At 29.9% G+C, this 15,152-nt stretch overlaps 2 protein-coding genes across 15 annotated transcripts; one reads left to right on the plus strand and one right to left on the minus strand.

The window, feature by feature from the left end:
* Positions 1–1,039: 1,039 nt before the first annotated feature.
* LOC108837718 (rac-like GTP-binding protein ARAC10) lies at positions 1,040–3,269 on the minus strand. Its single transcript, XM_018610739.2, has 8 exons — positions 2,828–3,269; positions 2,241–2,328; positions 2,040–2,149; positions 1,894–1,957; positions 1,752–1,816; positions 1,606–1,671; positions 1,416–1,528; positions 1,040–1,327 (listed from the first exon to the last, which is right to left on the minus strand). The coding sequence occupies exons 1-8, from the start codon at positions 2,930–2,932 to the stop codon at positions 1,291–1,293; spliced, it is 648 nt and encodes a 215-aa protein (XP_018466241.2). The 5' UTR covers positions 2,933–3,269; the 3' UTR covers positions 1,040–1,290.
* A 5,746-nt stretch (positions 3,270–9,015) lies between these two features.
* On the plus strand, positions 9,016–11,249 carry LOC130496203 (uncharacterized). Of its 14 annotated transcripts, none has more exons than XR_008935303.1 (8): positions 9,016–9,179; positions 9,267–9,392; positions 9,470–9,509; positions 9,600–9,714; positions 9,813–10,030; positions 10,150–10,209; positions 10,462–10,518; positions 10,813–11,249. XR_008935303.1 is itself a non-coding variant. In XM_056988066.1 (6 exons), exons 2-6 carry the CDS (start codon positions 9,333–9,335, stop codon positions 10,873–10,875), a joined length of 315 nt encoding a protein of 104 aa, XP_056844046.1. In that variant the 5' UTR covers positions 9,016–9,179; positions 9,267–9,332; the 3' UTR covers positions 10,876–11,249. The 14 variants fall into 14 exon arrangements, 2 of the variants coding, with proteins under 2 accessions (XP_056844046.1, XP_056844047.1); XR_008935304.1 differs by having other exon boundaries at positions 9,600–9,694; XR_008935305.1 differs by having other exon boundaries at positions 9,600–9,694; positions 9,933–10,030.
* Positions 11,250–15,152: the final 3,903 nt, after the last annotated feature.

A 15,152-nucleotide genomic window follows, 5' to 3' on the forward strand; every position in this document is an offset into this window, starting at 1 on the left:
GTATTGCTGAATACTTTCAATAGCCTATGCAGCAAATAATTATTTTATTTTTTTATTTTGGTTAAACCGCAGGAATTTCTAAATTATGAAAGTTATAAATGCTGCCTATAAATTCAGGAAATTTTAAACCATAAGATTTATAAAGTTTAAATATAACGCGGGAACTTTTGAAACCATAAGATCTATAGAGTTTAAATAAACGCGGGAAATTTTGAAACAAAAAAAAAGTTATATACTTTAACTACAAATGATAAAGTGTCTAAGCTATAAATTTCATTTTTGTATTTTCTTTTTCAAATTAAACAATTATTTCACATCATCAAAAACAATTTTATCGATAAAAATAATACTGCATGAAACAATTTATTATCAAGCATTGAGGAGATATGAATTTTACATATATTACAAAACAAATAAAACCTCCTAAACGATCTTACAAGGACATGACATGAGAGAATGTCAACAAGGTTTTTTAGTTGAAAAAATCTGCAAAATTATCATAGGTGTCTTGCTACATTTTAATTATTTTGAGGAATGGGTGTTTGTTTACACGCGCATTTGTTTGTCAAGTTATTAACAGAAGATACAACGAGAGCTTATGGACTTCATTGTGAATCATTTGCTAATGTTCTTCCCATGTCTCTTCAGAATCTGAGAAACTATGTCCCCCCCCCCCCCCCCCAAATGTTTCTCTCACGACCATAACACATCAAGTCCAAAGAGAACCATGACATGAAGATAAAGAAGTCAATTCATATTCATTCCTGTGGAGTTGAGAAGATGATTAAATAAATGCTTATTATTAGTTGCCATAAATTTACTATATTATACATTAAAAGCTTAGAAGACTGATTTCAAGCTTAACTTGACTTTAAATTTAATGTAGACAGTGTTTACTATCATTAATATAATCGTTTATTGGGTTGGTCTTCAATCAGAAACGCAATAAACCGTGCACGACAATTTTTTTAAATAACACTTGATGTGTACTGTTTGTCTTGTCTTGTCTAACATCTACGTATCCGGACCAAAAGTCAAGAAGATAAAAGAGTGTTTAGCCTAAGTTTGTTACAATGGACTGACTAATATATTGCAATAACAGGTTTGAAACAAATGAACTTTAATTGAGTTAACAATAATCTTAAGCTCTCTACTCTCTCTGTTTCTCTCTTCAATGTAAACTATTTTGATTGATTAGAGACTAATAATCTTTCTTCCACGACTACATCTATATATATATGTCTCTCACTTATCACACAAACTCAAAAGTGAAATTTAAGACCAACATCATCAATGCCGAGTCACCATCCTTCCACACAGAATGTTTCTGTCCAAAAAAAAAGAAGATAAAATCAGTATCTTTCAAATCAAATGAAGCAGAGTTTGTTAAGGCATGTCTTTATATATGCACTCACGATAAACATCCGTGAGTTGACTTTTGCTTCTTGTTTTTCTTAGTCTTCTCCTTTTGTTTAACCACAGGTTTGATCACTTCCTTGATTGCAGAATCAAAAACTGCTTTCACGTTCTGCAAAAAATGTTAAACCTTCAATGCTCTGTCAATCTGGATGATGAGAAGAGTTGTGTATAGTACAGAACATATACCTGTTGAGTTTTTGAGCTACATTCAATGTAATATGTTGCACCAATTAGCTTACGCAGTTCCTCTCCCTGTGACATTGGAATGCTTATTGATACATAAAGCTTTTTGCATAGGAATCATATGGGAATCTACAGTAGTGAGATCAAACCTGTGCCGTGGTTACAGGGGATAGTCCAGGATGGTCAGCCAAATAATGCTTATCTTCACGGAGATCTAAGTTGATGTTGTAAGAATCATAATTATTGTAAATATATCTGAATGGTTTGGTAAAATGCTAATCAGTTTCTTACCTAATTTAGTACCAACAAGGACCAAAGGAACTCCTGGGGCAAAGTGTTGGAGCTCAGGGATCCACTGACTCAACAAGAACAGTCATATAAAACATTAGAAATTACTCGGATACTAAAGTATGAATCAGTTTCCCCCAAAATCAAACCTTTTTGAAAACATTCTCGTAGCTAGCTCGGCTGACCAATGAGAAAGACAAGACGAAAACATCTGCTCCTCTGTAACTTAAAGGCCTCAATCTGTTATAGTCTTCTTGCCCTGCAAAACACACAACAAACACACAGATGCAACAATCTTCAAATCAATCAATAGCAAAGAAGTTTACATATGGATATGAATTGTTCATTACCAGCAGTATCCCATAGTCCTAGATTAACAGTGGTGCCTTCAACTACAACGTTTGCGCTAAAGTTGTCAAAAACTGTTGGTATGTAGTCCTGTAACATCAAAATCAATCCATAATTCGAATAGGCCAAATCAACGAGATAACACAAATCTTATTTCATATACAATCCCTTGAAAAAGGAGCTAACTTTGAATACCAATATCGATTCTAAGAACCTCTTAAGACAAGGGGAAGCTAAAATTAGATAAAACCCAGATAGATTTTCAGTAAACTGGAGATACCCATGAGAGAAAAGGAGCTAACTTTGAATACCTAAGAGACAAGGGGAAGCTAAAATTTGAGAAACCCAGATAGATTTTCAGTGAATTGAAGATACCCATGAGAAAAAAGGAGCTAACTTTGAATACCAATATCGATTCTAAGAACCTTTAAAGACAAGGGGAAGCTGAAATTCGAGAAACCCAGATAGATTTTGAGTGAATTGAAGATACCCATGAGGAAAAAATTGAAACTTTAAACTAAATCTGAGATTTCTGATCAAAATTTCAGACAGGGACAAGAGAGAGGTGTAATGAAATGAACTAACTCACGGTAGGGAATTTGTTGCTGGTGTAGCAGATGAGCATACAGGTTTTGCCAACGGCGCCATCTCCAACAGTCACGCATTTTATGAACTTTGAAGCACTTGAAGCCATTAAATCTTCAATACATATACGAAAAGCAAAACAACAAGAGCAGACGGAGAAGAAGCAAGTAGAGAGATTAATGAAGTGATTTTTACTTTGAAAGAGGAGTAGAAAGACAACAAACACCACAATACAACATAGAAGGTAGGGTTCGTTGCACAACTTTATATCTTCTTTTCTTCTTTCTTTTCTTTCCGTTTGCTCTTTTCAATATTTCCAAAAAAATTATATTAATTTTTTTTTTGTTTTGTCCCAAAGAAAAAACAATATTTTTTTTTGTTAAATTGTGTTTGTTGGCTTTTGTTTTGGATGTGAAGATAGAGGGAGGAAGGAGCGGGCGGTGAGGTGACTCACATGATCCATCTTCCTAGCTTCTCCGTTTCCTAAATTCTTGCTTCATTTATTACTCAACCAGCAACAGTGACAAGTGAACCATGGCTGATCTCATATATGTATGGGTTCATTAACATGTACTGTCTAATACATGTTTTTCTTCTTCATCTTTTTCCTAAATATAACCTACTATGGGTACCCTTATCCCCTCATTTTTTAAGAGTTTTTACATTCCAACAGACCCTTATCCCTTCAAATTTTAAGGGTTTTTAAGGATGAACAGTAGACCCTCAAATTTAAGGGAGCACTGTTGAGACCCTTAAAACACTATTTACTTTTCACTTTAGTCATTCTATTTATATATATCTTATGATTGTGTATTTATTATTTCTTATGAAACATTATACTATTATAATTATATTAGCACTTAAATATTATAATTCTGATCTTATAAAATTATTCTTAAATAATAATAATATATTAATAAATATTGTATACCAATATATAATAATATTAATAAAAAATAATATTAACATATTATTTTATACAGTACATTTCGAAAATTTTAGACAAATAAAATTATAATACAATCATAATATTTTACATCAAATTAAAAATTACATAAAACTGAAATATTACACATTAAAATATATATTATAATACAAATATTCAGAAATTTGATGTTGAACCTCCAAGATCACCAAAATATTCTCGATATAAATTTGGAGCATTTTCTTCGGTTTGTTGATGTTGAGTTCTTTTTTGTATGATTCTTGCTTGTTCAGATCGGATAAACTCGCGAGTATTAATATCAGCGATGGAGTTTAAATTTTTCAACAGAATTTTATTTTCTTGCTCCAATTTATTTTCCAAGCTTGCTCAAGGTATCGCTCCTCCAACTAATTACACAATTCAAGGTCAAGAATATAACATGGGTTATTATTTGGCCGATGGTATATATCCTAAATGGTCAACCATTGTTCAAACAATAAGCGATCCCTACGGTCCAAAGAAAAAATTGTTTGCAGCAAGACAAGAATCATGTCGGAAAGATGTTGAACGAGCTTTTGGAATTCTTCAAGCCAAATTCGCTATCTTCCCAGGATCCTCACGTTACTGGAAAAAAGAGGTATTACATGATATAATGACTTCATGTATTATAATGCATAACATGATAATTGAAGATGAACAAGATATCAACGCACCGATTCGAGATGCAAGACCGGTGCCGCCAATAAACGTTGAGATGACCATAAACAAAGATATGCGTTTTCAACAATTTTTAGCACGTAATCTTCAAATAAAAAATAAGGAAGCTCATTTATCACTTAAAAATGCATTGATTGGGAGCATTACAGAAATAATCGTATTGATTAGTTTTGTTTTATATATATTGTAATTTGAATAGTTTGGGTTTTATTATATGTAATTTTATGTTTTTTATGCTTTTTATTGTTTATTATAAGTATTTTGATGTTATAATTAAATCTGTTTACTAATTATGTCAATGTCATATATTACTATGTGCTTATTGTTTATTTATTAAATTTTAATGTTTATAGTTAATTATTATTTAAATTGAGGACTAAAGTGTAAAATATAAATTTTTAAGAAAAAAAATTTGAGGGTCACCATTGGAGAACCACCTCTTCATCCCTTTATTTTGAGGGTGGACTCCATTTAAAATGAGAGGACTTATTGGAGATGCTCTTACTTACAATATGTCGGGATATTTATCATAGAAACATAAATTTAATTTTGTGTATAGAAACCATCATTTCACAACATATTTTATGAGCAAGAAGTAGCAAATTCTATAATAAAAATATATTTATTATCCTACTCGATAATCATAAAAACACACACAGAAACATACAATTAGAAGATATATTCAAGTCATCTGATTTTAGTTAAATTGAATTTTACTTATAATTTTACATAAACCACTCTATAATTTTTAGATTTATAATTTATAGTTCTATTTTAAAATATTCATTTCTTATACTGATATAAGTGGCTTTATATGTGCATCTGATTTTTTTCAGAAACTTATCATGGAATTTACTGAATAATGTTAAAATAGGCCAACAAGAATTTCGTTGGCAACAACCAGCAATAAAAATTCCCAGAGGACCATAGCAACTTTTGTATCTTATTATATAATCCAACACTCTTACTATATAATTCTTTTTCTAAAAAAAAATAATAATTCCTTTTTGTTTCTTCATGGAATATATAATATGGTTTGTACAGTTCTTGTTTTTTTTTTTGGTAAAAAAAAAGATCAACAAAAGCGTATAGTTCTTGTTTAGAAAGTAAAAGTGTCTATTACATGTGTTGAGCCAAACTTTTCTAAGGACATCTACCAAAAGCGTAGATAAATGATCAACAAAGTCACATGTAGTATAGTTTATAAGATAATTTTAGTTAGAGTAATACCCACGACTATATGACGCAACTACCATAAATATGAAAATTTAAAAGTAGAGGTGTTCACAAGGAGAGGACCACGGTGCTTATTGCTCTCTAGTCTAGAAGTGTATTATTTTACAAGTTATCCCCATTATTTTACAAGTTATCCCCACCCAACAGTGCCAAATTAAGATCTATAATTTGAATAAGAAAGTAGTTGTCGCCTAGTAATACAATCAAATGATAAAACATTGAATAAATGGAGGTAGCTAATTAGAATTTTTTTTAAAGTCTGGATCGATTATTATCGATTAATTATGCTATTACAATGATGAGAATATTACAAAGACGATTATACAGCCGACAATTCTACCGTCTTGTGAGAATACACGCCTGACTGCACCTCTCTGAGCCGTCCTATGAGATCCATGTTCGATGGTACGCCATGCACCAAGCTGAAGATCTCCTGTAATCCGTTTCTCCGTAAACTGTATAATTTGGTATTTTCTGGGGTTTGAACCCCAGACCTCCGGGTGTAAAAGCATTACATGAATCCTTAGTCAAACCATTGGACCAAGGGGGATTCCACAGCTAATTATAAGTAAACTATAAAATGTTAATATACATAGTAACATATACATCTTTTATATTGTAAATACGGCTACTTAACCATGCAATTCTAGATATCATATGATTCAGAACATAGTCGTATTACTAAACCTAATAGTCATTAAAGTGTTTTATGCTAAATTTTAAATTAATATGTCCTGTTGGTGTAAGAATGACGTTACTAAAGAAACATTTAATTTAAGTTAAAAAGTGCAGCGGGAAGATAACTGAACATGGACCGCATTTGATTTCCTGTAGTTGAACATCAAACTGGTATTGGATAAGACCGGCCCGCATGTGCCATAGAGCAAAACTTTGAATTATTCAGGTGAGGCTATCTAATTGAGATACAAGCCTCATGATATGACACTTGCTTATGATTTGCTTATTTTATGTTCCAGCCAAATACTGTTCCAGCTTATGAAAATGTAAATACTCCAATTAGCCTATTGCATAAAACTATATTCCTATTTATGTGGTCAAGTGATTGATCGAATCCAACCATGGCCTTTTCTGCTTAACATAAATCCAGTATCATGGAATAAGTAGATAGAGATGGCAGACAAACATACATTTTAGCAGTGAAATGCTTTTACATGTTGAGTTTTAAAAGAAGAAATTCTCAAAATGGTCATGTTTTAATGTAAGCTAGATACTACTAGACTAAGTGGCACACCATTCTCCAAAGAAGATGAAATTGGCGTTACAATACTATACTCAAAGTTCCTAAGCAATTTTAATCGTTCGAACACATTCATTTAAAAGTAGTTCGTGCAAGTCCCGCGCATCATTTCAGTATCTCCAAAATGTCTTTGATGTTAATTAGAGAAGAACAAAAACTGGAAAGCTCCAAAATCTGGTGAGAGATTCAAATGTAGTGGAACTTACTCGGTCACACACTTTGTCGACCCATTTCATTCGGGTGTTCCAAGGGATGGCTTGAGCATTTTCACCATGCAATTTCTGCATCAAATTTGTCACATCCTTACAGAGAGCTCTAATATCATGAGGATTTTCTGGTTTATTGGTGAATGAATCACTGTTCATTACAAACAATACAAATAGTCAAATATCTGACAATCACAAATATAAATATAATAACATTTTAAAATTTGGGGAACAAATCTAATGTTTCATGTACGTGTTGTTCTACGATAAACTCGCTTTAGACTACCAATGATGGAGCCCAAAGTTTCGAGCGTCTTCATCATTTTGCCTACTAGCAAAGTATCAAATCAAACATTCATCATCAGAGTTATACCGCAACAAGTGCTTGACATGATATTATGGTCTAAGCGAGAACATCTCAAGTGTATATTTGTTATGATCTCTGAAAAACTGAGTAGAAGATATGGAGTTGACATTTGAAAACTTCCTTCTTATTTCATACGAGACTGCAACCTAATAATAATCAAGTTAGCTAGTTAGCAAATGAGTGTAGCCGGATGCTAAATCCTTTTCCAAGAATCACATGCATGGCTTACAAAACGAGACATACCTTAGTAACACCAGTAGGTTGATGTGTGAGAGATGAATTTTCTTTAAGAGGTAACTCTTCCTTGGCAGCAGCACTAGATGCTTCTGGTATACTAGTTGTAGTTTCTTCAGCAAGAATATGCCTATACAAATCAGGAGCTGTGGGTGTGTTAGCCTCAATATTGATCACCATTGTCGTGAGCTGCTCACCCCCTCTATGAGTATGTAACTGTTGAAAAACCCACCACGAAGCAGATAGAAAAGTCAATGGATCTCTTTTTGATGAATCATCGGTCTAGTTACAAGAAACTGGTGGAAATGAAATCAAAATTCTAAAACAATGCTGATCTTAACTATAACGTTAATCGCATTTGTACCACACTGTAAATAAGAGACAATGTAATGCTACAGTTGCATAACTATATCTTATATCAAGATAAGCTCAGAATAATGCAAATAGTCGAATCAAAGGATGATTAAAATTGTGTTCCAAAGTTTACATCTCAAGAAGTTTGGATCAATGCCATGACGGACTATGATCATGAACCTCGTTCCCAAATTTCTTTGCGAGTTTACTCTATGCACCTGTCAAAACCAACGTAAATTAATTCTAGGGATTCTGTACAAAAATTTAAGTTAAAAGATTACTCTACTACTTTCTTAATTTGACTTATTCTCAATAACCAAACCGAAATAAAATAACTTTTATTTTAAAAACATAAATATATTTTAGGTAATTTATATTAAAAATATGCATTTATTATTATTTAAACATTAATTTCTTTACAAAATCTATTACTATTGAACATATTATTTGATTTTTTTTTTGAAATCTACGGTTATTAAATTTTTTAAGTTGTACATTTTATAATTTCTAGTCATTTTAGAATGCAATGGTAAAATTATTAGTTTACCAAAAATTGTCTCATAATTTATGATAAGATTCAAAAGTGATTTAACATAAAAAAAATTATCAATTCATCTAAGAAACAATTTTAATTGTTAAAGCATGATTAGTGAGGGTTTCTTCCACCCAATTCTCATGATAAAATAATAAAATAAATAAAAATTCAAAAAATAGACAACAAAGTGAGGTGAGAGAAGAGAGACGATCTATTTATATAAAATAGAGTTTCTTCCCTCCTGGTGATGCCACATCAGATTCCAGGTCAGAAACTTAGTCTTCCAGCGTCTGACACGTATCTTATTAATGAAACGCAACATTCTGTTTTCTTTTTGGTTTCGTACTGGCTTTATTTTGGTTCGTGTTGTGATATGTTTTGAGGCCCAGTGACCACAAACCCTAATCCGTGTGGTTGATTGTGTTCTTTGTTTCTCTTTGATCCGCGGAGACGGTGACGATCTGGTTTCTGTTACGGAAAGATCTTCAATCGCGTTGTTCCATCAGCGATATATTTATAAATAGGTTAGTTTCTCTCTTTCGCGATATTTGCTACTCATCGTACTCATATTAAAATCTTAATATCCATCTCTCTTAATGGCTAATTCAAAGGTTTTTTCCGACTTGAGGTCCGGGACGTGCTCATCCGAGGCGAGACTGTTCCAATTCTGAGAGACTATGAATGTAAAACGTGGTGGGGAGCTTATGTGGATGGATTTTATCATGGTGGATGTTAACGTGAGTGAATTTCCCGTTTACTTCTACATATCGATTGTTCTGAATTAATTTTTACCGTCGTACTGTTATTATTCCAGGTGAACTCTAACCTGTTTATGAATTCTGATAGTGTTTCCGGTAAGCCTGATCATGTTGTACTGTTTTTATTTTTATTTTATTTTCCGAGCAACCCCTAATCCTCTCTACCCGCCCCTCATCAAAATTTAGGGTTCTTTGCAGGATTTGTTATCCGCCGTACGAGTAGTTGTGTTGCTGAAGTCAACCTGATGATCTGTTTCGTCCCTGTTTTGTCTTCTCTTTGGGTATCTTCTGATATCTTTAGGTTTTTCTCTGCTTTTTGGCTATTTTGTCTTTCGTTGTTTTCAGAGAGTTCCAATTGATGTTGATTTTGAGTTCCTCCGTTTTTCTGCTTCTTTGTAGACATCAGTTGTCTACCATTTATAAACCCAGCTTTATAAAAAAGAAGAAATCAACCTGATGAATCCTTTGTTAAGTTTTTGCTTGCGTTGTGTGAGATTCTTCAAACGCTTTCATTTACAGATTCATCACATTTAACCTCTTCTTAACTCCAACAACATGATCTAGCCATCAATGTGAGCTTCTTTCTTGCGAGGCGGTTTACCTTTAATTATAAAAAGGTTAGCCTTCTCTCCTCTGAACAATCACCTTCTAAAACTTATTCCTTGACAAATGGCTAGCTCCAATTTATTTCTCTCTGATTTGAAGTCCGTTAGATGTTCTCCACTGTTGAGGTTAGGTTTTTGCGATCCTGGGAGGCAAGGATTGGCAGGTGCAGTGTTGATGGAGTTAAGAAGAGGTTATTTCACATTTTTCATCCCTTGGAAATCGTCCTCATCAGAAAGCTCATTGTATTAGCTATTTTTGTCGAAGTTTGTTTTGGGACTTTGCTCTTATGTTTTCATTTATTAGAGATCTGATGGTGATTAATCCTACTTAATTCTGTGCATAAAGACAATTTCTTGAATTCTAAATTGTTATATATTTTTGACTCCATCGCTTTTCTGAGAATGGATCTATTAATACTTGATTATTTGTGTTCAAACTGTAGGCCAATCACCAAAAAGTTCGAGAGAAGCCACTTCTATCTGTTTTAGTATTTTTCCAGGTACTTCTTCTTTGCTAGCTAAAAAGAGTCCAATCAATTAAAGAGTCTGTACTAGAGTTTTCCTAGGGCATATTCTCAAATTTTAAAGTTAGATTCTTGACCTTTTGCTATATGATATCTTGGCGTATGTCATAACATACTCTCATCTACATATCATATTTTTGTACAGTTTATTGCGTTCTGTTAGTTTTTGGAATGTTGATGTTTCTAACCAGTATATATAACTTAAAACTTCTAAGTTCAATTGGTTGACTATTTATAATGAAAATCGTATTCACATGAGTCTATTTGCAGGCAGCCCGGAACATTGTGCTTCTTGCTGTTCCAGCCCTGTTTTTCACGGTGCTGTTTCTGTAGCCAGTGTGGCTGCATCTGTATGTTGCTGCAATCGCAGCCTTCACCACCACGTCTTCAATCTCTAGAAGGGATGAGTAGATAAACTGACATGGTCGTTACTTCCGCTTCGACCCTTGCGGATGCTCAGTGTATGGAGGCTGTGGAAGTGATTAGAGATGAGAGAGAATTTGGCCTCTGTTGTCAGCGCCAGTGTAGCCATCAATGTACTTCTACCGGAGATATCTGACACTCACTGCCAGTGAAGCCACAAGTTTAGTAGCTTCAAAAATCTGTATTTTGGTTATCTTAGGTATTTGAAAGATTGATTCTGATGAAGAAACTCAATTATTTTGATAATCTCCATTATCGTCCGAAACGTAAAAGTTCACCCTATACAACTCCATATATCCCCTGTTATTAGTTGTAACAAATAGCAAATGAATAAACTTGAACAACCTATCGAGGTCATCATCTGAATGAACTTACTTTTAAAATATATCGTAAAACACACTAAGGCCCAATAATTTAGTCACTACCGGTTGAATATGGAGCACCTATGGGGATTATCAAAACTAAATAAACACATTAGAGTCTTATAAAAATTAAACAAATATTTAAAAGATATAAATCATATATAACTTGTGACGAGTCATTATGATACATTAAGACAATGTGCACCATAAATTATCGACAAACACACAATAATATCAAAAAGAAGAAAAAAATACTAGATATCTGATTGGTGACATATTATATTAGAGTTAATTTACAATAAAAATTATAACTAGATGTAATTCGCTGTAAAAGTATGAGTTACTAATTTTTTAAAAATAACTGATCGGTAACTTTTTGATGTATAAATTATAGTATTTTATTTAAGATAAAAATTTATAAACTTTAACAATAATGACATTTTATTATGAATCTAATAAAATAGAGTGAAAATATAATATATATAATCAAAAATAAAGAAATATACTTTATATATCATGGCGAACATATTTATATATTTACGTAATTTCATATATAGTTAAAAAAATATAAAAGAAATAATTATTTTTAAAAAAATAATTCAAATCAAGTTAAAAATTTTATAAAAATCTTTGACTAAGTAAAAAAGTTATCTAATTTTTGTTAAAAATGGTTTAGTAACTGAAGGAAAGTAAACGATTGTCATGCAAAATATTAAATTGTTAAAGAAATGGCAGTTGATATTAAAAAAATGCTACCTCAACTTCTAAAACATACGATTTTGCTTGATGTTGATTAATTATTTGAGTCACCAAATTTTATAAAGGAGATAACTCAAAATTGTGCATCAAATATGACACTTATAACTCAAACACAAACACAAAAATTTAAAACTAAATCATGGTTGACGTTTAACGTAGATACAACCACCATGAATAAAGTAAATAAGTCATCCCACAAATAATCCTTCTTTCAATCAAACCATCGATCTCACACTTTAAAACATAAATCGTTTTCATTTATAACACTTCTGCTCATCATCTTCACACACAAACAACAGGATAAAATAACAATTATGCAAACTAAACTAACAAAAAACCATCAAATCCCGCGTGTAGCGTGGATCGATCCTATAAATAGTAAAAGTAGTTTTATATTATCTATTTATCTGTCTTAAAATAGTTTAACTACAATGATAAAATAAAAATCAAAACTAACATGTTTATTTGAAGATCCTGAGTCCCATGTTAATTATAATAATGGCAAATAACATGTTCCTAAATAGTAGTCAATTCATCGCAATGGAAAAAAAATTGTAAACCAATAAAATATACTAAAAAGTTTCATTTAGTTCCACAAATACTAGAACTCTGCATTGTAAATCCTACAGTTTCAGCATACCGATACGAAGATCATGTCACAATCAAACATGGAATTCGTACATACAACTAACACACAACCTCTGAACAAAATATTATATTCTGCCTGTAGGGCGGGCTTTCCCTAGTTTGTTATAAAGAAACGTTTGTTTTTGAATTTTACACTTGTCAACAACTAAATGGTCAAATTGTATTGTATTTAAATTTTATTTATTTAATTATTTTATATTCTTATTATATATTGAGGTACCAAAGGAGAGAGATTTAATCATTGTGGATGCTTTTATACTCCAAAACTAGATGTTTCCCTGCACCTGCGGGCTTAATAGTTTAAAAAAAAAAATTATAAACAAATCTACTACTCTCTCTGTACCATTTTTAGTGGTGTTTAAGGTTTCTACACAAAGATTAAGAAAATACAAATTTTTATGCAATTTATCTTGGTTATATAAAATTGCATTAAATAAAATCAGTCTAACCAATAAGAAAAACATGTAGTATTTTGTAATTGGTTGAAAGTTTCAATTGACATTAAATTTTATCTAGAAATGTGAGAACATCACTTATAATGGAACAAAATAAAAATGCTTAAACATCACTTAAAATGGTACAGAGGGAGTATAAACTAAAAACCTTATTGAAAAATTATTCTCATGCTTTTGAAATATTTAATAATTAACTAAATATTAATTTTTATATTCAATATTTTTTTTTATTTTAATAAATATCCATATATACATACATTATATTTATTTTTAAAATATATGATGTAAAATATTTAAATAATATAATATAGAATCTTTTAGATAATGATGAATACCATGAATTTTTTTATTTATGGGTAAAATATATTAAAAATATGCCCTAATTATTTATTAAGAATAATAACAAATTTAACGTTTTAAATTTAAACGTGAGAGCGAACAAATTTTTTGTAAATAATAGTAAATAATTTTGAATCTTCCGCTAATTTTTCGGAAATTATCACAATGATTTTAAACAAATAATAATAAATTATTATATGTATTTATTATTATATATAGTAATAAATTATTATTGTATCAATGCTTTTGATATTTTGTATTATTATAAGTGATTTTAAACATATAATAATAGTATACATAAGTAATTTATCTAAGTTTATAATTATTTATGGGTAATTATAAACATATATGTAATACTTTAATATTACTCATTATATGTATAAGTTTAGCTATGATATTATCTTTAGCATATTTTAATTATTTTTAAGATAATGACCAATTATCGGTTAAAATCACTAAAATTATTTAATTAATATTAATAATTAAGCAAAAAATATGAGTAAATGTATAATTATGAATAGCATCACAAATAAGCAAATTCAATTCTCAAATAATAGTTTAGATAGATAGATTGTTTAATATATTAATTTTTAACTTTATAATAGAAATAATTATTTTAGATAATAACACAATATATAAGAATTATCTTATTTTAAACATAATTAATATTATTAATATAAATTTGTTTTAACTATATAATAAATCATATATATGTAAAGATATAAATAAATTGTTATATATCTTATTTTTTAACTTTTATAACAAAAAATAATAATTTCAAGATAGCAACACAATATATAAGTTATCTTATTTTATTAAAAATTAATCTGATTAATAAAATTTGTTTTTAATTATAAAGAAATATCTTAGAAAATATATTTATACAAAATGGTTTTAGTTGGTTAATATTTAATTATAAATAGTTTATATGTTATTTATATCTTTATAATTGAAAAAAATAAATTTTACGATAACAACACAATATATAAGAATCATCATATTTAAAAAAATCTAATATTATTAATAAAAATCGTTTTTAATTATATAATTAATTATATATAAAATTCATTAAAGGTAATATTGACTTTAACCACTTAATTATTATAAATTGTTTTATATCTTATTTTAACTTTTATGATTGAAATATTTTAGTATAACAAGAAAATTAATAAGAATTATCTTATTTAAAAAATAATAATATTAATAAAAATCATATTGATTTTAACCACTTAATTATTATAAATTGTTTTATACCTAATTTTTAAATTTTATAATTAAAAAATATTTTAGATAACAACACAATATATGAGAATTGTCTTATTTTTTAAAAAATAAACAATATTATTAATAATTTCGTTTTGGTTATATAATTAATTATATATATATAATTCATTAAGGGTAGTATAGATATTAACCTCTAACTTTTAAGTGGGAGCTCCGTTGCGAAAAATTACTTCGCAAATCCCCTAGTCTATATTGAGAAGTGATTTGCCATATGTTTCTCTACAATCGTTTTCACGAAAACATTGTGACGTGGCTATTAAATGATGACATGTCATATGGTTAAATATGACATGGACAATTACATTTAATGCTAATATATATTTTTGGAAATATTTTCAGA

Source organism: Raphanus sativus, chromosome 6, assembly GCF_000801105.2.
Source record: "Raphanus sativus cultivar WK10039 chromosome 6, ASM80110v3, whole genome shotgun sequence".
NCBI classification, from domain to species: Eukaryota; Viridiplantae; Streptophyta; class Magnoliopsida; order Brassicales; family Brassicaceae; genus Raphanus; species Raphanus sativus.